Raw genomic sequence first — 16,393 nt, 5'->3', positions numbered from 1 at the left:
AAAATGTATGTACACGGTTACACACAAATCAACCGCCGCCAGGCAGGTCTCCTCTGTCAAATCCGTGTGTCGTGAACACAGGAGCTGGAACGCATGCCGGAGAGGTCCCTCTGCAAAATGTTATCGGCCCAGTTCATTTAAAGGGCTCTCAGTTTATCCTCTATTAGGGATCTTCTGGGGTAACGGTAAAGCTACAACTTTTTGCAAAGTTGCTACAGGTTTTTCAGATTGCCACTGTTGCTTAGCTCATCTGAGCATTTCTACACATTGATTTGAATTAAAACCTGGAGCTGATATTTGAGGTAATACCTGGTATTGCTGATAAAGAACAGGCTGGAGTAACAGATGTGGAATGGCTAGCAGGACGACACCCTCAAGATTTGTCAAGGGTAGACATTTGTTCAAACACAAGTAAGAGAAATGAGACAACTGCAGACCGACTCAGAGTGTAATTAGAAAACGTGCGCACGGGTGAATGTCTCTCTGAGAAGACACACACAACGAGCACAGGCTGCTTGCTTTATTTATAAGGCAAAAATGGGTTACATAGTACTTCCTCTTTTAACTGTCAGGGAAGAGGTTAAACATTAAATCAGCTTATCTGATCTTTCACACACTGGGATAAGAATACAGAAGTATATCATGCTTGTCAAACATCTCAGACACTGAGGTAAGGAATGCATCATGTTTTCCTTTAACAATAGACTTGGTTAGGTGATTCTTCAACAATAGGCTTGGTTATGTGAAAATATATGAACACAAGAAAATATAAGGCATACTTGGTTAGAATATAAGGCACACTTGATTATATTGTATTATAGAGATTTGGTTATAATGTATAATGTAGAAAATCTCTAACAAGATTCCTTAGCCCTACCCCTACCAACATCAGCTGCTAAAGCACCGCCATCCAGTGATGGCAAAGCCGGACTCACTAGCCACATCCAACAAAAAAAGAACTAGGCTTGAGCTGCAGGTCTTAGAAGAGCAGTTTTTGAGGATAACATGCTCGGTCAGTTTATTCAGCTGTCATTCTATCTGCGTGTTTGTAGTTCCGTCTAGGGCTGAACGATATATCGCATTTGCGATAATATCGCGACATGATCAAGTGCAATTTTCTAACCGCAAAGGCTGCGATTATACTGCGATTATATTATACAATTCATGGGCTGCATCCTCCTGAGGCCGCATTTGTAGACCGATTACGTCACAGCGACGCGCCGAAGGCTGTCCAAATTACTACCATATCCCAGAATTCATAGCGCGGCCCAGCCAAACTCCAGTTTCCAGCAATGGCGGCCGCTACTAAGTTTTAAAATTACTCATACTAATCTTTCTAACAAAATAAACTTTTAACATATTTTCAGGCGAGAAAGTAGTTGTGTAAACATCAAATATCTGCTCGGTTTATCAAGATATCCCATATTTGCAAAAGTGCTTCGACGTTTTCAGAGGCGTCTGCTACCCACCAGCTCGACAGCTAGCCGGGAGCTCGAGGGTTACTGATGCGGCCGAGAACGGCACAACTCCCGGCACATCATTTTCAGATCACCGCGGAGTTTCGCTGCTCGGGTTAAACGTAATATATAAGTCACTTAGACAACCTAAAAATGTTATTGTTGGGCTTTTTTCAGTGTTTTGTTTGTTCGTGAGTAAATCGGTTTGGCTGAGATTAAAGTTATTAGATTAGATAAAATAAAACTTTATTAATCCCCCGGGTGGGTTCCTCCTTGGTTTTCACACAGCTGACTAAACGTCAAACAGAAAACTTATTAAACAGAAGTATGAGACAGTCGAGAATTTACACCAGTGTCTGGTTATATTTTAGATAGCAAGAAGCAGACGGCCGAGTTTATTAAACTCCACCGAGACAGCGGTGAAAGAACAGTTTAAACTTAATGTAATATAGTATTGGCCATACTATATGATGTATTGCTTGTCTTTGTTTAATAATACAGAAGACAAAGACCTTAAAAAATAATCGCATATCGCATCGCAATCGCAATATTGGGGCAAAAAATCGCAATTAGATTATTTTCCATAATCGTTCAGCCCTAGTTCCGTCCAGGAGTAACCGGCGGAGCTCCTGTGGGTCGGTGACGGGCAGAGAGCACGTGAAGTCCTGACAGACGTAGGCTGTGGCTACACCGCGCAGCTGCGACATGGAGGAGAGGACGGGCAGGCGCTGGCACAGGAAACTCTCCGTGTCCCCATCAGCGAGCATCAAGACCTGAAAGAGCCAAGCAAAAAGTATGTGGCATCAGATTACAAGGACAGAACTGATCAACAAGGTGCAGTAAACATTTCTTTGACCATAAATCAGTTCGCCATTATGATAACATTTATGCTTCAAGATTAGGATAATGTTTGCATATAGAAGCGTACGTGCTGAATCTCTAATTAACAAATCGGGATTAAGAGAGGTTAATTAAACTCAATCCAAGCTCCAGTTAAAATAGTTAACATCTCATCTCCAGCTAGTACTTGGTAGACCATCCTCTGTCTCAAACAAGCCACTTTAACTCCTATGGTCTTCGCTTTAAATCAGGCTTCTTTTGATTGGCTGTCCCTCAAAGACAAAAGGTTTGAACAGCAGGTGGGTGTGGCTTCTACTCTGGGGTGTGGCTTCTATGCTGACATGTGCCTGATATGACCATATTAGTATGCTGCTCTCACTGACATCAAACAGAAGACATGCTGTTATGCTTGTAAATTAATAAAAGTGAACTGAGTTGAAGTATTGTGCATCTGCTCAAAGGCAGTGATTTCAGTGAAGCTAGCCCCTCCTGTATGCTAATTCCTAATGCATACACACATTTTGTTTTAGCATCATGGAAAACTGGAATTCTGTGTGTGGGACACAGGAATTACAGCTGAGAAGCAGAAAAATCAAACGAGTGCTGGAACAGTAAATAGAAACCATTTGTTTTAATACAAAAAAAAAAAAAAAAGAAAGTCAGTTGTCGCCATTTGGCCAAGCGTGAAAATGGTTTGAGTAATTGGATTGTCATTTTTATGTTACTTCCATCTGTGTGGCAGCAGTCCAGTCACTAAAGAAGAGTGTTACTGTCCGGGAGAAAGATGTTCAGTGTAATTACATCTTTAAACCATTTCTGTGTCAACGCATCATCTCGGCACACAGCGCGGCCTCGTGCTGATCATGATTGCTCTCTTTATTCCTTTAATACAGCTGTACTACTCCCATACACTCACCCAAAATAACCCTTCAATAAGTGGCTGCTATGCTGTCATGCCCACACCAAGTCAAGAAATTATTATGTGTGTGTCTGTGTGGGGGATACATGCGTGGTTCACCAGTCCTGCCTGCAGCAATGACGCTTTAAAAAAAGACAAAAACCCAAACAAATAATTTAAGTATGTATTCACAAGAATGTGAATTTGGGCTTCAGGTCACCAGAGAGAGAAAAACCGGCTGCCTGTCTTTGTGCATGTCTGTGTGTCACTGCAGTGTTGGACAGGCAGCAGAGCGAAGTTAAAGAGAGCTGCCCTGTCTGGTCCCTGGGCGGTTTCCTGTCAGACACGTGTCATTTCCTCCTGGCCCTGCACCACCTCTGGTTCACAACGGAGCGAGAAATGACAATACAAACAAGGAGCGGAGGGAAAAATGAGAAAAGGAAGGAGAAAGGAGACGAGATCGGACGACTGCAGGAGGGTAGAGGTGAAACTTCTTGAGTAGACTGACATGACCGTCGGTATAATAAGCTGACAACCAGAGGCAGTATAGGAAACAAACACTGGTTACAGGTTTGAATGATCGACAGAGTATCTGCAGTATATAAACATCTAAGACAAGCTTGAGCCAGGTAGGTTAAACCTCTGCACTGTTTTATCCACACAGCAGATGAACTTAATCAGGTCTTGTTTGTTTTTCCAATAATAAATTGTACGTTTGCTAGTAAGACAAATGACCACCTTATCCTTTAGCACAGCCTGAACTATCTTAGGAAAGCTTTCCTGTTGTTTGTTCAGGCAGTCTTCAGGAACATCTTGATGTATGCAAAATCATCCAGGTAAGGAAATCCCCCAAAGTAGTCTTATGGGTCTTCAGGAATAGTTCTCCAGACGTCCCCTTTCTCTTCTTTGGAGGTCGACTGCCTTTCGTTGTGTTCTTTGTCGAGATGCCGCACTGCTTCAATAGTGCTGAGGTCCAGGCGGGGAGGCCAATCCATGACTGACAGTGTTCGATAGTGTGCTTTTCTATCCAGATTCGCTGTTCCTGCACTGACCGTGTGTTTACACTGTCATGCTGAAAAATGCAGCCATTGCGATTCACATCCTTCCCAGTTGGTATTGAATGGTGGGTCAAAATCTGAAAGTACTTTCCTAGATTGATAAATTGCATCAATTTTGACAAGTTCTCCAACAACAGCTCCAAACCATGACAGAGCCTCCACCGTGTCTTACAGATGGCTGTAGACACTCACTATTGTACATCGTTGCTGACTTCCTGCCGACATTGGTTTAGTCCTGTTAGTCCAGATCTTGTGTAATGTGGGATACCTCAGCCTTTTCTCCCAGTTTCCCTTCCTTCAGAATGTCTTCTTGACAGCCACCATTTGACAGAGACCATTGTGCTGAATGCTCAGTAAACAACTGATGCATCTCTCTGATATTGTGTCAGGTCTTTAATAGATTTTTTCCTAATTGTTAAGGTCGTCACTTTCAGATACTGATACAATTCACAGAGATGTATAATTCCTAGATGATGCATCTTAATGAGTCCAGTTACCCTCCGACACTTCCCTTTTGCACAACTATATGGTTGACAATGAATATCATTCCCATCAAAGTCAGCTGTACTTTGCATTTAGTCCAAATTTGCTAACATGCTCAACTCTAATGGCAAACCTGTTAAACACAAACCTGCTAATCATCAGCATTACCCAGCTGTCCCTGTGATTCCTTAAATGCTGCTGTGCTGCAGTACTAACTCTTAGAGCTGCTAGCAAAGCATTTAATAAAAAGATCGAAACACTGTTTTGGTATCAGTGATAAAACAACATTAATATATCAGAACTGTGATCTGGGAATATTAGAAATGTCATCCCTTCACAGAGTACATAATGATCAGTATGAAGTATGGATTAAACATAAATAATGATACAGTAAAATATCACGGTCCTTCATCTTCCTATGGGTTACCCAGTGGCTAGAAACATCCATATTTAAATTGAAATAGGCAGTAACTCTGAAGTGCATACAGCAATGTGAAGCACATTAATCAACTTCACACATTATTAACACTGATTAATAATGCTAATACACACACTGACACTGCACTGCAATATACAGTATAGATATAAACAGAAATCCTGCTCTTTGCCTTTCAGATGTATGTTTTTGGTCTTCTATCTACAGCTGTTTTGACACAGTCATCAATAATGTATTGTTATTATTCCGATTAATTCAACCTGTAGTATGCGAGTGCACGTGGGGGTGTGTAGGACATGTTAATGTGAGCTTATCCGTGTACTGTGATCCACTCCGTACAATAACGCTGCACCCTGTTACATGTCCACATGTACAGGTGGCTGTAATAAACTAGAGCACACAGGTACTCCCGATCCTGCTTTCATCGCTAATTGTTCTTTAGTCATTAGACAAAATTGTCTGCTGGAGGAGACTCTCCTCTTCTGTAAGCGTGCCAGCCAGCACTCACCCGGGCCACCATGCGGAACTGTTTGCATCCTCTTCACCCCGTCTCAATGAGCCTTCTCATTCACTGGCTGTCTCAGAGCTCCCCAAGTGCTCCACTCAGCCATTTAGATGCTCATTTGTGCCGATAGCCATCTGCACTTCAAAAGCCAAAAAACTATCAATAGATTACGCCGCTCAAATCCATCCATCCATCCATTCGCTTCCGCTTATCCTTTTCAGGGTCGCGGGGGGCGCTGGAGCCCATCCCAGCTGTCATAGGGCGAGAGGCAGGGTACAGCCTGGACAGGTCGCCAGTCTGTCGCAGGGCCAACACACAGGGACAAACAACCATTCACACTCACATTCATTCACACATTCACACCTAGTGACAATTTGGATTATCCAATTAACCTAGCCCCACAAGCTGCATGTCTTTGGACGGTGGGAGGAAGCCGGAGTACCCGGAGGGAACCCACGCAAACACGGGGAGAACATGCAAACTCCACACAGAAAGACCCCGGCCTGATGTTGGAATTGAACTCAGGACCTTCTTGCTGTGCGGCAACAGTGCTAACCACCGTGCCGCTGTGTTGAACTACTTCTGTGTCTATTACTAAATATGCTGTGTGGTAAAGAAAATTCTTCCTTAAGGGGAGCATGAAAGGATGCTGCCCACATCTTATCTTCTCAAAATTCATGCAGGCTTACGTGTTTGAAGAAGCTCAGATGATAAATAATTTTGGCACTAAAAAACAGAAAACTGTGGAAACATCACACCGAGCACCGGAGAGAGCTGTCTACAAACATTTTTGGGCATTAAATCAGGGGAAGACTGGGAAGAAGCATGATGGAGTGTGTTCATATTGGTGTGACCGTTGTCATAGCGACCAGAGGAGGATTTCCCTGCCAAACTGAACCTTTTCCACCCTGACTTGATTCTTCTTTTGGCTTCATGCCGTCCCTCCCTGGGTTCAGACCACATCCAGCCACGTGGCCTCAACTTAAAGGTCGCTCAGTAGTCTGTCTGTGTCACAACAACACGATCTGCACAGACCCCTCGGTGCTGGAAACGACCTGTGCGTGTGTGCGTGTGTGTGTGTGTGTGTGTGTGTGTGTGTGTGTGAAGCTGAAACAAAGAAACAGAGACAGACAGATCCAGATTACGTGTGAATGTACACACGAAGGCTTGTGGATGTGACGGACTGAACGCAAAGTCTGTGTGTGTGTGTGTGAAGCTGTAGCAGACAGCACAGTTGGCTACACATGAGAGTGCAAACTCCCACAGGGTTAATCCCCTCATACTGGGCAACCCTGAAACAAATACACACACACACACACACACCTCCCACCCGTTAAATGTCCCTACACTGACAGCTCCCTCCCACTCTACATCTCTCATTCTGCCAAAGCAGAAGAGCTCAGACATTTAAAAAGAACATGCCGTACCTGTGCTGACAGCAACTCGCAAACACACACGCAGCTTCGGAAATCATTTTATCATACTTAGCATCCGCACAACTTGGGGGCTAAACTCACACAATGATCGCATCGAATGCGTGCTTTCAGGAGCCGCTGTCACACCTGAGGAAGAGCAATCACAGTTCTACACGCAGTCAAGCGTGAAGAGAATTACTTCCCCCATCCCTCTCACTTTTGTTTTGTCCAACTTGCACGCACACACGCACACACACACATGCATGCATGCTCACTGTGTGCTGCTCAGTCATCACTGCAACCTGACATCTGGACTTCTGCCCCAGGACAGAAACAGACAAATTCACGCTTTTACGTACATTCTGTGACAGTGTGCTGCTCATATCACCAGTCATCCAGTGACTTTAACTTTACCCTTGGGTTCATTTATTTATCTTTTCAACAAGAGAGAAGGATGAGAGGAGGTGAGTGTGCCAGAAAGAAAACTGGACAGGAGACATTTGAGAGGAAGGAGAAGGTCAGAGAAACGGGAACGGATTCGGCTGATTTGGGAGCATTAAGCAGGATTGAGCTAAAACTCTTCACAGAGATCAAAATCTGCCTTTTTCTACACTTAACTATATAATATCCAGAACAGTTAACACACTTCAACTAAGTGCACATTTTAATGCAAGGCTTAATATTCAGTTTAAACTCAGACTCCAAATATGATCACCTACACCACATTAAAAGCAAGAATCTGGAAGCTTTCCTTATCCTTCCAAAAACAGTTATGACACACAAGGGCTCTGACGAGGATCTGAGGCTTTCCTATGGATTAAAATTTTGGACCGCCTCATATTTGAGGTGTTTCGTCTTCTTCAAGCTAACGCTTAACAGTTTTTACAGTGTGGAGTTCCCACTGTCCTGCTCACAAAGACCACTGCTGTCAAAGGAAGGGTGTGTTAAATGTGCAGAAATGTTTAGGTAGGTGGCAGTGGTGGGGGTGTAAATCAGCTTATCATGTGCATGAATATCAGGAGTTTCACAGCAGGTTACTGAAATGTGACAATATCATTGATGTTCTCCCAGTTTGTTTTTTTTAAATCCAGAGAATTAAAAAGACTGACACGAAAATGTGGAATCAAGCTAATGTCCAAAATTATGCACATTACTTGACACAAGAGCTACGAATACAGACATAAGGAAAAAAACTACAAAATAAGCCTGCACACACACACACACACACACACACACACACACGCACGCACACACGCACACACACACACACTTGCCGTCTGACCCGAGTTAGAATGAGTGGGCGAGCCTGTTCTGGCAGTGTGTTCTGTCTTTTGTCAAGCTGGGCATCAGTTTTCAGCTGCTGACAGTCTCTACAGGACCCTCTTCACTAAATCAAACTGTGTCTGCAGCAAGATGTGAGAATGCCTTGGGATCTGAGCAGAATTAACAGCCTCTCTCTTCAATCAGGCCCTGACACCTACGGCACACTTCATCAGCTTCTGTTGTGTTTAAGATGAAAGAAGATTCTCATTTTTTAATGTCGTAAAAGTCACGCCAAGTTAGAAATGCTAAAGCGATAAAATCTGACATATGAGTGATACAAGGACGAGGCCAGTAGTCTGAAATATCCCAGATATACAGGCGGGTGACTAATGAAGGAAAAAGACTTGAACCCTTGACCCCTGTATGGCGAGGATCTGCTGGCTCTGTTATGCTGGGGTGGGGGTCTGTCTCCTTAGAAGGAAGGATGACTGTAAATCCATACAAAGATGTTCTGAGGAATCACCTTTACCTTTTTGGAAGAATGTCGTTCATTACTCCAGTAACATTTCAGCGATTGGGTGATCTTTCTGGAGGAACAGTGGAGCAGATCTGGTTGTATGGAAAGGCCCAATCAAAGGTCCTCCCTTACTAATGTAACGGGGAACATTATATCAAAGACATCACAAAATGCATAAGTGTCCTACTTCACATTTAAAGAAGAATGTTAAGCACGGCTCCACAACACGGGTGGAGAATCATCCTGGTGCTACACGTTTGAAACGGCAACGGTTAGCTTTAGTTTGGTTAATATTAGAACCACCAAGAGGGTCATTTATGTAGCTGTGTATAAAACTCATCATCTCATACTTCATTACTTATCCAGTGTTTTAGTGCTGGCTAAAATGACAAATTATTACAAACACCTCTACTTAAAGCCGCCAAGAGAATTTGACCCCCAACAGAAATCACTGTAAAAATGCTGCACTTTACATTTACAGCACACCTGCATTGTTGACACATGAGCAAGAAACAGCTAGATGTGATTGATAGATGAATACACAGGGCACTGTAGTTAGATAAAAGATGAATGGTTACTACGGTGCTGACCCGGGGCTGGAAGTGTAGAGAATTGGGCAGATTTCTACTGTCAGAGCAGAGAGTCCAAAGTAGTAATCAGAGCAAAAAAAAGTGAAATACACAGCAGATCAGCTGAACTGATTTCAGGCCTGAGGAGCAGAGCCGAGGAGGGCTGCAGACTGAGGTGGAGCAATGTGGGTGGTGGTGAATGAGAGAGGCTACAAGTCCACTGAAGGAAAAGCAGACATGACAAACTTTCACTCTTTTACCTTTATAATAATTCATTTGGGGGGGTAAGAGGAAAACGATACGAAAAAGAGAAGACAAATGAAACCACAACATAGGGAGACGGGACAAAGCAGGGTGAGGGAGAGAGGAGACTACAATTAATGCTGCAGTGGCGTAAAAATATGTGAAGAGTAAAAAAGGTGAGCGGAGAAGAAGTGCACAGTGTATCCTATTAAGTCCTTCAGCATTCTGAGCCTGAAGCAGCATAGCTAGAAGATGGTTCAGGGACATCTGATCTAGCCCCAACTACAAGCTCTATCAAAAAAACCTCATCTTGAAAATAGAGAGGGTGTCACACTGGGAGCTGGTTCCATGGGAGAGGAGCTGACAGCTGAAGGCTCTACTTTTAGAAACTCTGGGAACCAGAGTGCTCTGTTAGGATCATGTGCATGTATGACAGGACCTGATTATTCAAGATGTTGTATGTGACGAGAAGGATTTTGAATTCAATTCTGGATTTAACTGGGAGCCAATGACAAGAAACTAATATGGGAGAAAACAGAAACAAGCAAAATGAACTCTCATCCTCTCAAAGCTGGGGGCTTTTTAGGGAATTATAAGATCGATAAAACCTGATAATAACAAACATCAATAGTCCAGCATAGAGATAATCAGTCCAACATATTTGTTTATGTGTGCACTGAAAAACATATCCTGATCAAAAGTGTACTGAAGGTTATTCTAATATACTGTAAATTATTATATTTATAGATTAAACAAAGCATATTGTGGTGAATTTTACCTGCTCAAATCTGTATCAACTTACATCAACAATATGTGGTTGTTGAATAGTGGTATTGTAAAGCGCTTTGGGTGCCTTGAAAAGCGCTATATAAATCCAATCCATTATTATTATTATTATCAATCAGAATACTACAGATGTCTGCAAATTATTATTATATAATAATAATTATAATAAAAATATTATATTATCATAATCGGCCTTTGTCAATACTCAATATCGACTCATAAGAAAAGATTTACATTCTGTTTTGCTTTTGCAAAAGCAGAAAAAAATAATAGAGATGAACTTTTTTTTGAACCAAAAGAAATCTAGATTCTTGTCAGATGTAACTAATTTAATCCTTGACAGAGAGCTTGGCTCTTGTTTCAGGTGGCTTTACACTCAGGGTCACTGGAAGGCAGATGAACAGTACATCTGTGCCCCTGAGAACCACTAGCCACTAACTGGATGTGTGAGATGAAAGACTGCTGGACTCCATCTGAGGTGTTTCATTAGCTCTCAGTCGTACAGTGGGCCAGAATTGGAAATAAGGTCTAAAATTTTGCTTCTTTCTAATTCACTATGGGAAATTGTGTGAATTTCAGCACGTGTATGGATACTAGCTCTGTGTGTGAAAGATTGATCAGCTAGAACATATTTGTATGTCTTTTAATTTCAGCACAAAATGAACAAAGTGAGTTTTCAATTATTTTTCTTAGCCTTTCCAACAACACCATTCTGTTTACAGGATATCTTTGTATACTGAGATTTTAGCTTCATACTGCTGTAAAAAATGTGAGCAGAACTGAATTATTCAAGCGTTATTAACCCTCTGGGGTCCAGGGTATAATTGGCCGTTTTTGACTACCGTACTTTTGATTTTACTTCTATATTTCACCTTTAAAAACTGTTCATCTTGCTTTGTTTGGTATCATTCTCTTCAGCACAGCCCTCATACCTCATATCTGGTGTCATTCCTAAAACTTACCCCCTCTTCCTAAACAACCAAATGCCACATATAATTTTGTGATTCGTTGACATGGTACACTTTAACACCAATAGGAAAGGGGTGTTTTTCTTTAAAAAAAAAAATTTTTGCTCCAAAGGGGAGAGTGGTTGCTAGCGCTGTCCTTAGAAAACACTGTTTATACCATTTTATTCAGACACAAACATAGCGTGTATTTTTCTTTTATCATAACTCTCGTTTTACATGGCCTATCAACACAATTCAAAAACTGGTATATAGTTTGCAGTCCACACTTTTGACAAGTTGAAATGGAGGCTGTGCATCGTTGCATCTTGTTGTCTTAAATTGGTCATGTGATTTTGACGCACTCGTGCATCCGTCGACCCTAGAGGGTTAAAGAAAATAACTACTAATTTCTAACTTTAGTACTAATAACTACTTCATTCTTCTTGCAACTTCACAAAAAATGACTGTTTTAATTTTATATAGCTATTTTAATGTCTAATCAAGTGTGTCAAACATAAGGCCCAGGGTCCACAATCAGCCCAGCAAGGACAAGGACAGCAAGCAAGGAAAATATGAAGAGGGCAGAAAGTTTTAGAAGTTATACAACTGATAAAAATCTTCTCTATAGCCATTCTTACTACACCAAAGTAGTTAAGTAACAGATAAACAATTAAATGACAGAAAACTTCCTGTTTTTTTACTTTCTACCATAGAAGTTTCAATTAAAACAAGAAAACTTTCATCAATCAATTTCTAGCGGCGCAGGGAGCGGTACTCCTGCGCCGCTAGAAACGGGGAGCTGGCGAGGCCAGTTCTCACAGTGACAGGCAGTTGTCTGGTAAAGAGATGGACGAAAAGGAATCCTCCGTCGTCCGAACCGAGCAAGGACAACATGTTTTCCGTGAGTTCAAGAGCCGTGCCTCTGCCCAGCCTGGAGAGGGAAAGAAGTTTCTTGGCTTGCTCCGCACCGGAGAGGGTGTATCGCCGCGGGAGTAGGTCCTTAAGGGCGACATATTTCCCTTGCACGGGCGGGTCCCGGAGGAGGGCCATCGCACGGCGGGTGGCTAGCAGGTTGAACGATGCCACCACATGATGAAATTTCGTGTCGTCAGCCGAGATGCCGGGGAGAGCAAACTGAGCCTCCACGCGGACAAACCATGACGAGGGGTCGTGGAGCCAGAAGTCCAGCAACTGGAGCGCCACGGCAAACGTAGCCACAGCAAACATAGCCACAGCAGGAGCTAGAGGGCCGGCAGTAGCTGGCCGTCCAGGGCGAACTCCATGGTTCGATGCGTGTTCAAGGTAGGGTCACCAATATGGAGGCATGGGACACACAAAGTTGTAGCATTTTCAGCACAGCATTTCAAAACATTATTTTTGATTGATTTAAACTAACCTAGACTACAAAAGGAGAGTGTAAGTAACACCAAACAAGATGTGTTTGTCAGCTTTAGTCTGCAACTGTATTGCAGTCTACCTAGTTCCAGGTTTGGAAACTTTAACTAAAATTATTACATTTTGTCGTAGCATGCTGTGTAGAGGAATCATTTACTCAAAAAAAATCTCAGAAGTTAAATTTATGCTGCGAGTTTTCCAAGACAAAAGCAAATCTTTGAGTTTTATTTAAATACAGGAAAGATACACTGATGGGTATCAAGTGTCAAAGTAAAACTTGCTAAGGGAGATTTAACCAAATATGAGTGAAATTGCATGTATATATTTGAACATGTAAGTATAGTTTTGACCTTGTGTGCATTAGAGGAAATTCTTAATAAATTCAAACTTGTGAACACAATACTTGTTTTTTTTAAAGGTAATTCTTTGGAAAGAAAAAAAAAGTTCAAAGAAAGTATTAAATATATATATGCAAACTTCTGTCCACAACTGTGGGAAAAATCTTTTTACAAGCATAAGAACGATCAAACAAAATTTTTTTTTCATCTTGCTACACCTGTGATTACATGAGAAAGAATTTCACAGCTTATAGAGAGGGAAAGAATGACCCAAAGGGATATACAGTTGCAAAATGCCTGTATTTATGTATGTGTAAATGTGTATCCACACACAGCATAAGGATATTTACTGAGCTGAGATATGGACAAGCACGAAGCATCAAGCATGGCTACAGCACTCAAGATACCACGGGCAGAGGATTATATCGCACACATGCCACTAAAGCTGTCAACTCTGCTGAATCATGAGTGTACATGCAGCTTCACCGTTGCTTTATGAAGATGAAAAGAAAAAAAAAGTAACATTCACTTAATGGATGAATGTGTAATGCTTTAGATTAACAAATATTAGAAGAATGGAAGGAGGTGAATGTAATGTGAAACTGAATATCTAAAGGATGTTCATTTGCAAAATAGCAGAGACAAAGCAGGAAAAAGAGGATAAGTGGCTACCTGAATGCATTAAAATAAGCATGAAATGCACTTTTCCTCTACATGAACCATCTGGGGCCATCTGGGGCCTTTCCCAGACCTGTCAGTCAGACTGTTTTCTACTCTGGATGGTTACTGGGCTTAACAGGTCATCAAGGTATTGGCGGCTCAGGTGGTAGAGAGAGTTGCCGAACAATCAGGAGGTGGATTGATTCCTGGCTTTACATGTCGAAGACGCTGAAGATGCCCAAGTTGCCTCTGACGCATCCATTAGACTATAAATGTTGGCTAAAAAGTGCTTAGGAATAAATAAAAGCACTGAAATTGTGTGTTTTTAAGTGGCTTGTGGTAGAAAGCACTTTGAGTGGTCAAAGTGAGCAGAAAGTTGCTACAAGTATGAGTCTGTTTAACAGAACAGAAGAAACAATTCTTAGCGGACATATGCAATCTTTTAAGGAGCTTTCATGAGTGACCGAGGCTCAGCGAAACAAAGAGACACAACAGGACACAGAGTGAAACAACGGAGCTTAAAGATCACTGAGGACCCTGGGCATGCCTAACTCTAATCCTCTTTTTTACAGTCGTGTTACCATTGCAAGTTGGCTAGTAGATACTGTCTCTTATCTCCACCCATCCCCTCCTTTCCCTTTCTCTACTCACACTCCATATCACCCTGCTAACTGTTCCCCCATGTCTCTAAGGTCTTGTTAGGGATTCCCAGTTGTTCGCAGACATTTTCAAAAGGACTCTCCTCTTAATAGGCCACGGTCCATCCTTCTACTCTACGATTTGTCCTATTCTCTCTGCCTCACTCTCGTCTTTCGAAAGGCACAGGGAATGCGAAATATATCCATCTACATTTAATTCCATTTAATAATTCTTACATGGTATTTCTTAAACCATAAAAAATCTCTCTGTCCTAAGCATATTTTCTAACGCTCACATTTTACAGTCCTCCATAAGACGTGCCACAAACACTTTCCAGATTATGGGACACATATTGCTGAAGTTTTTACTTAAATACACTCGAGAGAGGAACAGCAACTCTATTGCTCTCTGTGACAGTTTGCTTATAATAGAGTTACACAAAGTTACTTGGCTAGTTTTCTGGGGGGAAGGCTGATGAATAAGCAGAGCTGACAAGACACAGTCGGGCTCAGTGGGAACTCACAATGGGAATTACAGTTCTTGTAAAGCATTATTCAACTCATAAAAGATCATGTGTAAATCTTGGGCTGACAGAAATTCATAATTTGAACCACTATCAATGCCACTGCCAACATGCTTTGTTGCTTACATTACTAAGCAGCCTTGAGATCACAGCTTGATGAATGTAAATCTTCATGTTTAGTGTTGAATGTATTCCATTTTCTAGAAATGTATTCTAAAAATGCTGATCAGACAGACCAATGGAGAAATCTTGATTTTTCTTTTTTAACCACCAAGATTAACCAGCACACAGTTCAAAATGAAGCTTTCTTTCAACAATTCCAACCCTCTTTCAAAAGTAATGTTCCTAGAGAACTAAATTGCATTTACTTACCTTACTTACCAAACATTTTTCTCTATAGCAATAAAACCTTAAAATTTTAAAGAGAGACATTCATCAGGTTGATAATGGCTTTTTGACCTTGAACCCCCATCCTGTCTCATTGCCTTGATCATCTACTCTACACCTATGTCTAGTGTGCCCCAAGTGTATAAATAGTCCTCTTTTCTCCTTTGTCCCTGGGTCTGTTAAATTCCCCAAGTATGTTTGAACTGTACGATCTCGTGGGTGTTTTTGGACTTTGTTTTGACAATTCTCATCTCTGCATCAGCCCTAATAAACGTTAACTCCTGTTTAATCAGCCACAAACACAGTGAAGAAATTTAGTTTAATGACTCAAAGCAGTGAATGGACCCTAGCGAAGACCTTCTAGTTTCAGCTGCCTCTGTTAGGACATCTGCCATAAACACAGCTATGTGTCTAACTCCAGCACCCAGGTGGATTTGTTTAAAAAATGAATTAAACAAATAAATAAATAACTCAGTAGTCATAGAGTTGTTATGAAGGGAGAAACTATCAACAAAAACAACCTTTTGGTACCAGGTTGAAACATGTTTTTTTAATCCTGAAGGTGCTCAAGTGGCAGTTTTTGGCACTTGCACACACGTTGCCTCTTGGGTAAAACATGTTATCATTTTGATAATGTCATCTCTTTGTTATAAACCACAAAAAGTCTCGGTAAGCATTACTATGTGGAGATTTGCAAAAGACGCTAAACCATTCTGACTCACAAATGTGCCCAAATGCAGACATGGTAGAAGAAAAAGGAAGCGAATTACTCAGTACAGGTTGAACATTATTGGAGTGCAAATATGGATGTAATGCTTTCGAATCAGTGACTCACAGAGGTCACTAACATGAAGATGATACAACAACTTTGCAAGTGTTGTTAGAATATTAGCCTTATTTTGAGAACACATTCTGACTGCACACTTTTAGAGCAAAGAAATTCCACACGTTGGTGTTTTCAGTGCCAACGTGGCTTTGAAGAAGAAAATTTAGCCACCATCAATTTATCATTTATACCTGTGTTTTTCACACTG

At 41.5% G+C, this 16,393-nt stretch overlaps 1 protein-coding gene across 1 annotated transcript in view; it reads right to left on the bottom strand.

The window, feature by feature from the left end:
• Window positions 1–1,888: 1,888 nt before the first annotated feature.
• LOC146712669 (spermatogenesis-associated protein 20-like) overlaps window positions 1,889–16,393 on the bottom strand; it is a 94,676-nt gene continuing 80,171 nt past the window's right edge. Inside the window, exon 16 of the mRNA XM_085452098.1 lies at window positions 1,889–2,230. Coding sequence (XP_085308224.1) covers window positions 2,027–2,230 — 204 coding nt within the window. The 3' untranslated portion in view covers window positions 1,889–2,026. The remainder of the gene's footprint in view (window positions 2,231–16,393) is intronic.

Source organism: Copadichromis virginalis, linkage group LG3 (assembly GCF_057382275.1).
Source record: "Copadichromis virginalis isolate Kocher_CV1m ecotype Utaka linkage group LG3, C_Virginalis_male_GT1.1, whole genome shotgun sequence".
NCBI lineage: Eukaryota > Metazoa > Chordata > Actinopteri > Cichliformes > Cichlidae > Copadichromis > Copadichromis virginalis.
Note: the sequence above shows the minus strand (reverse complement) of the source record. Positions and strands in the feature narration are given on the sequence as shown.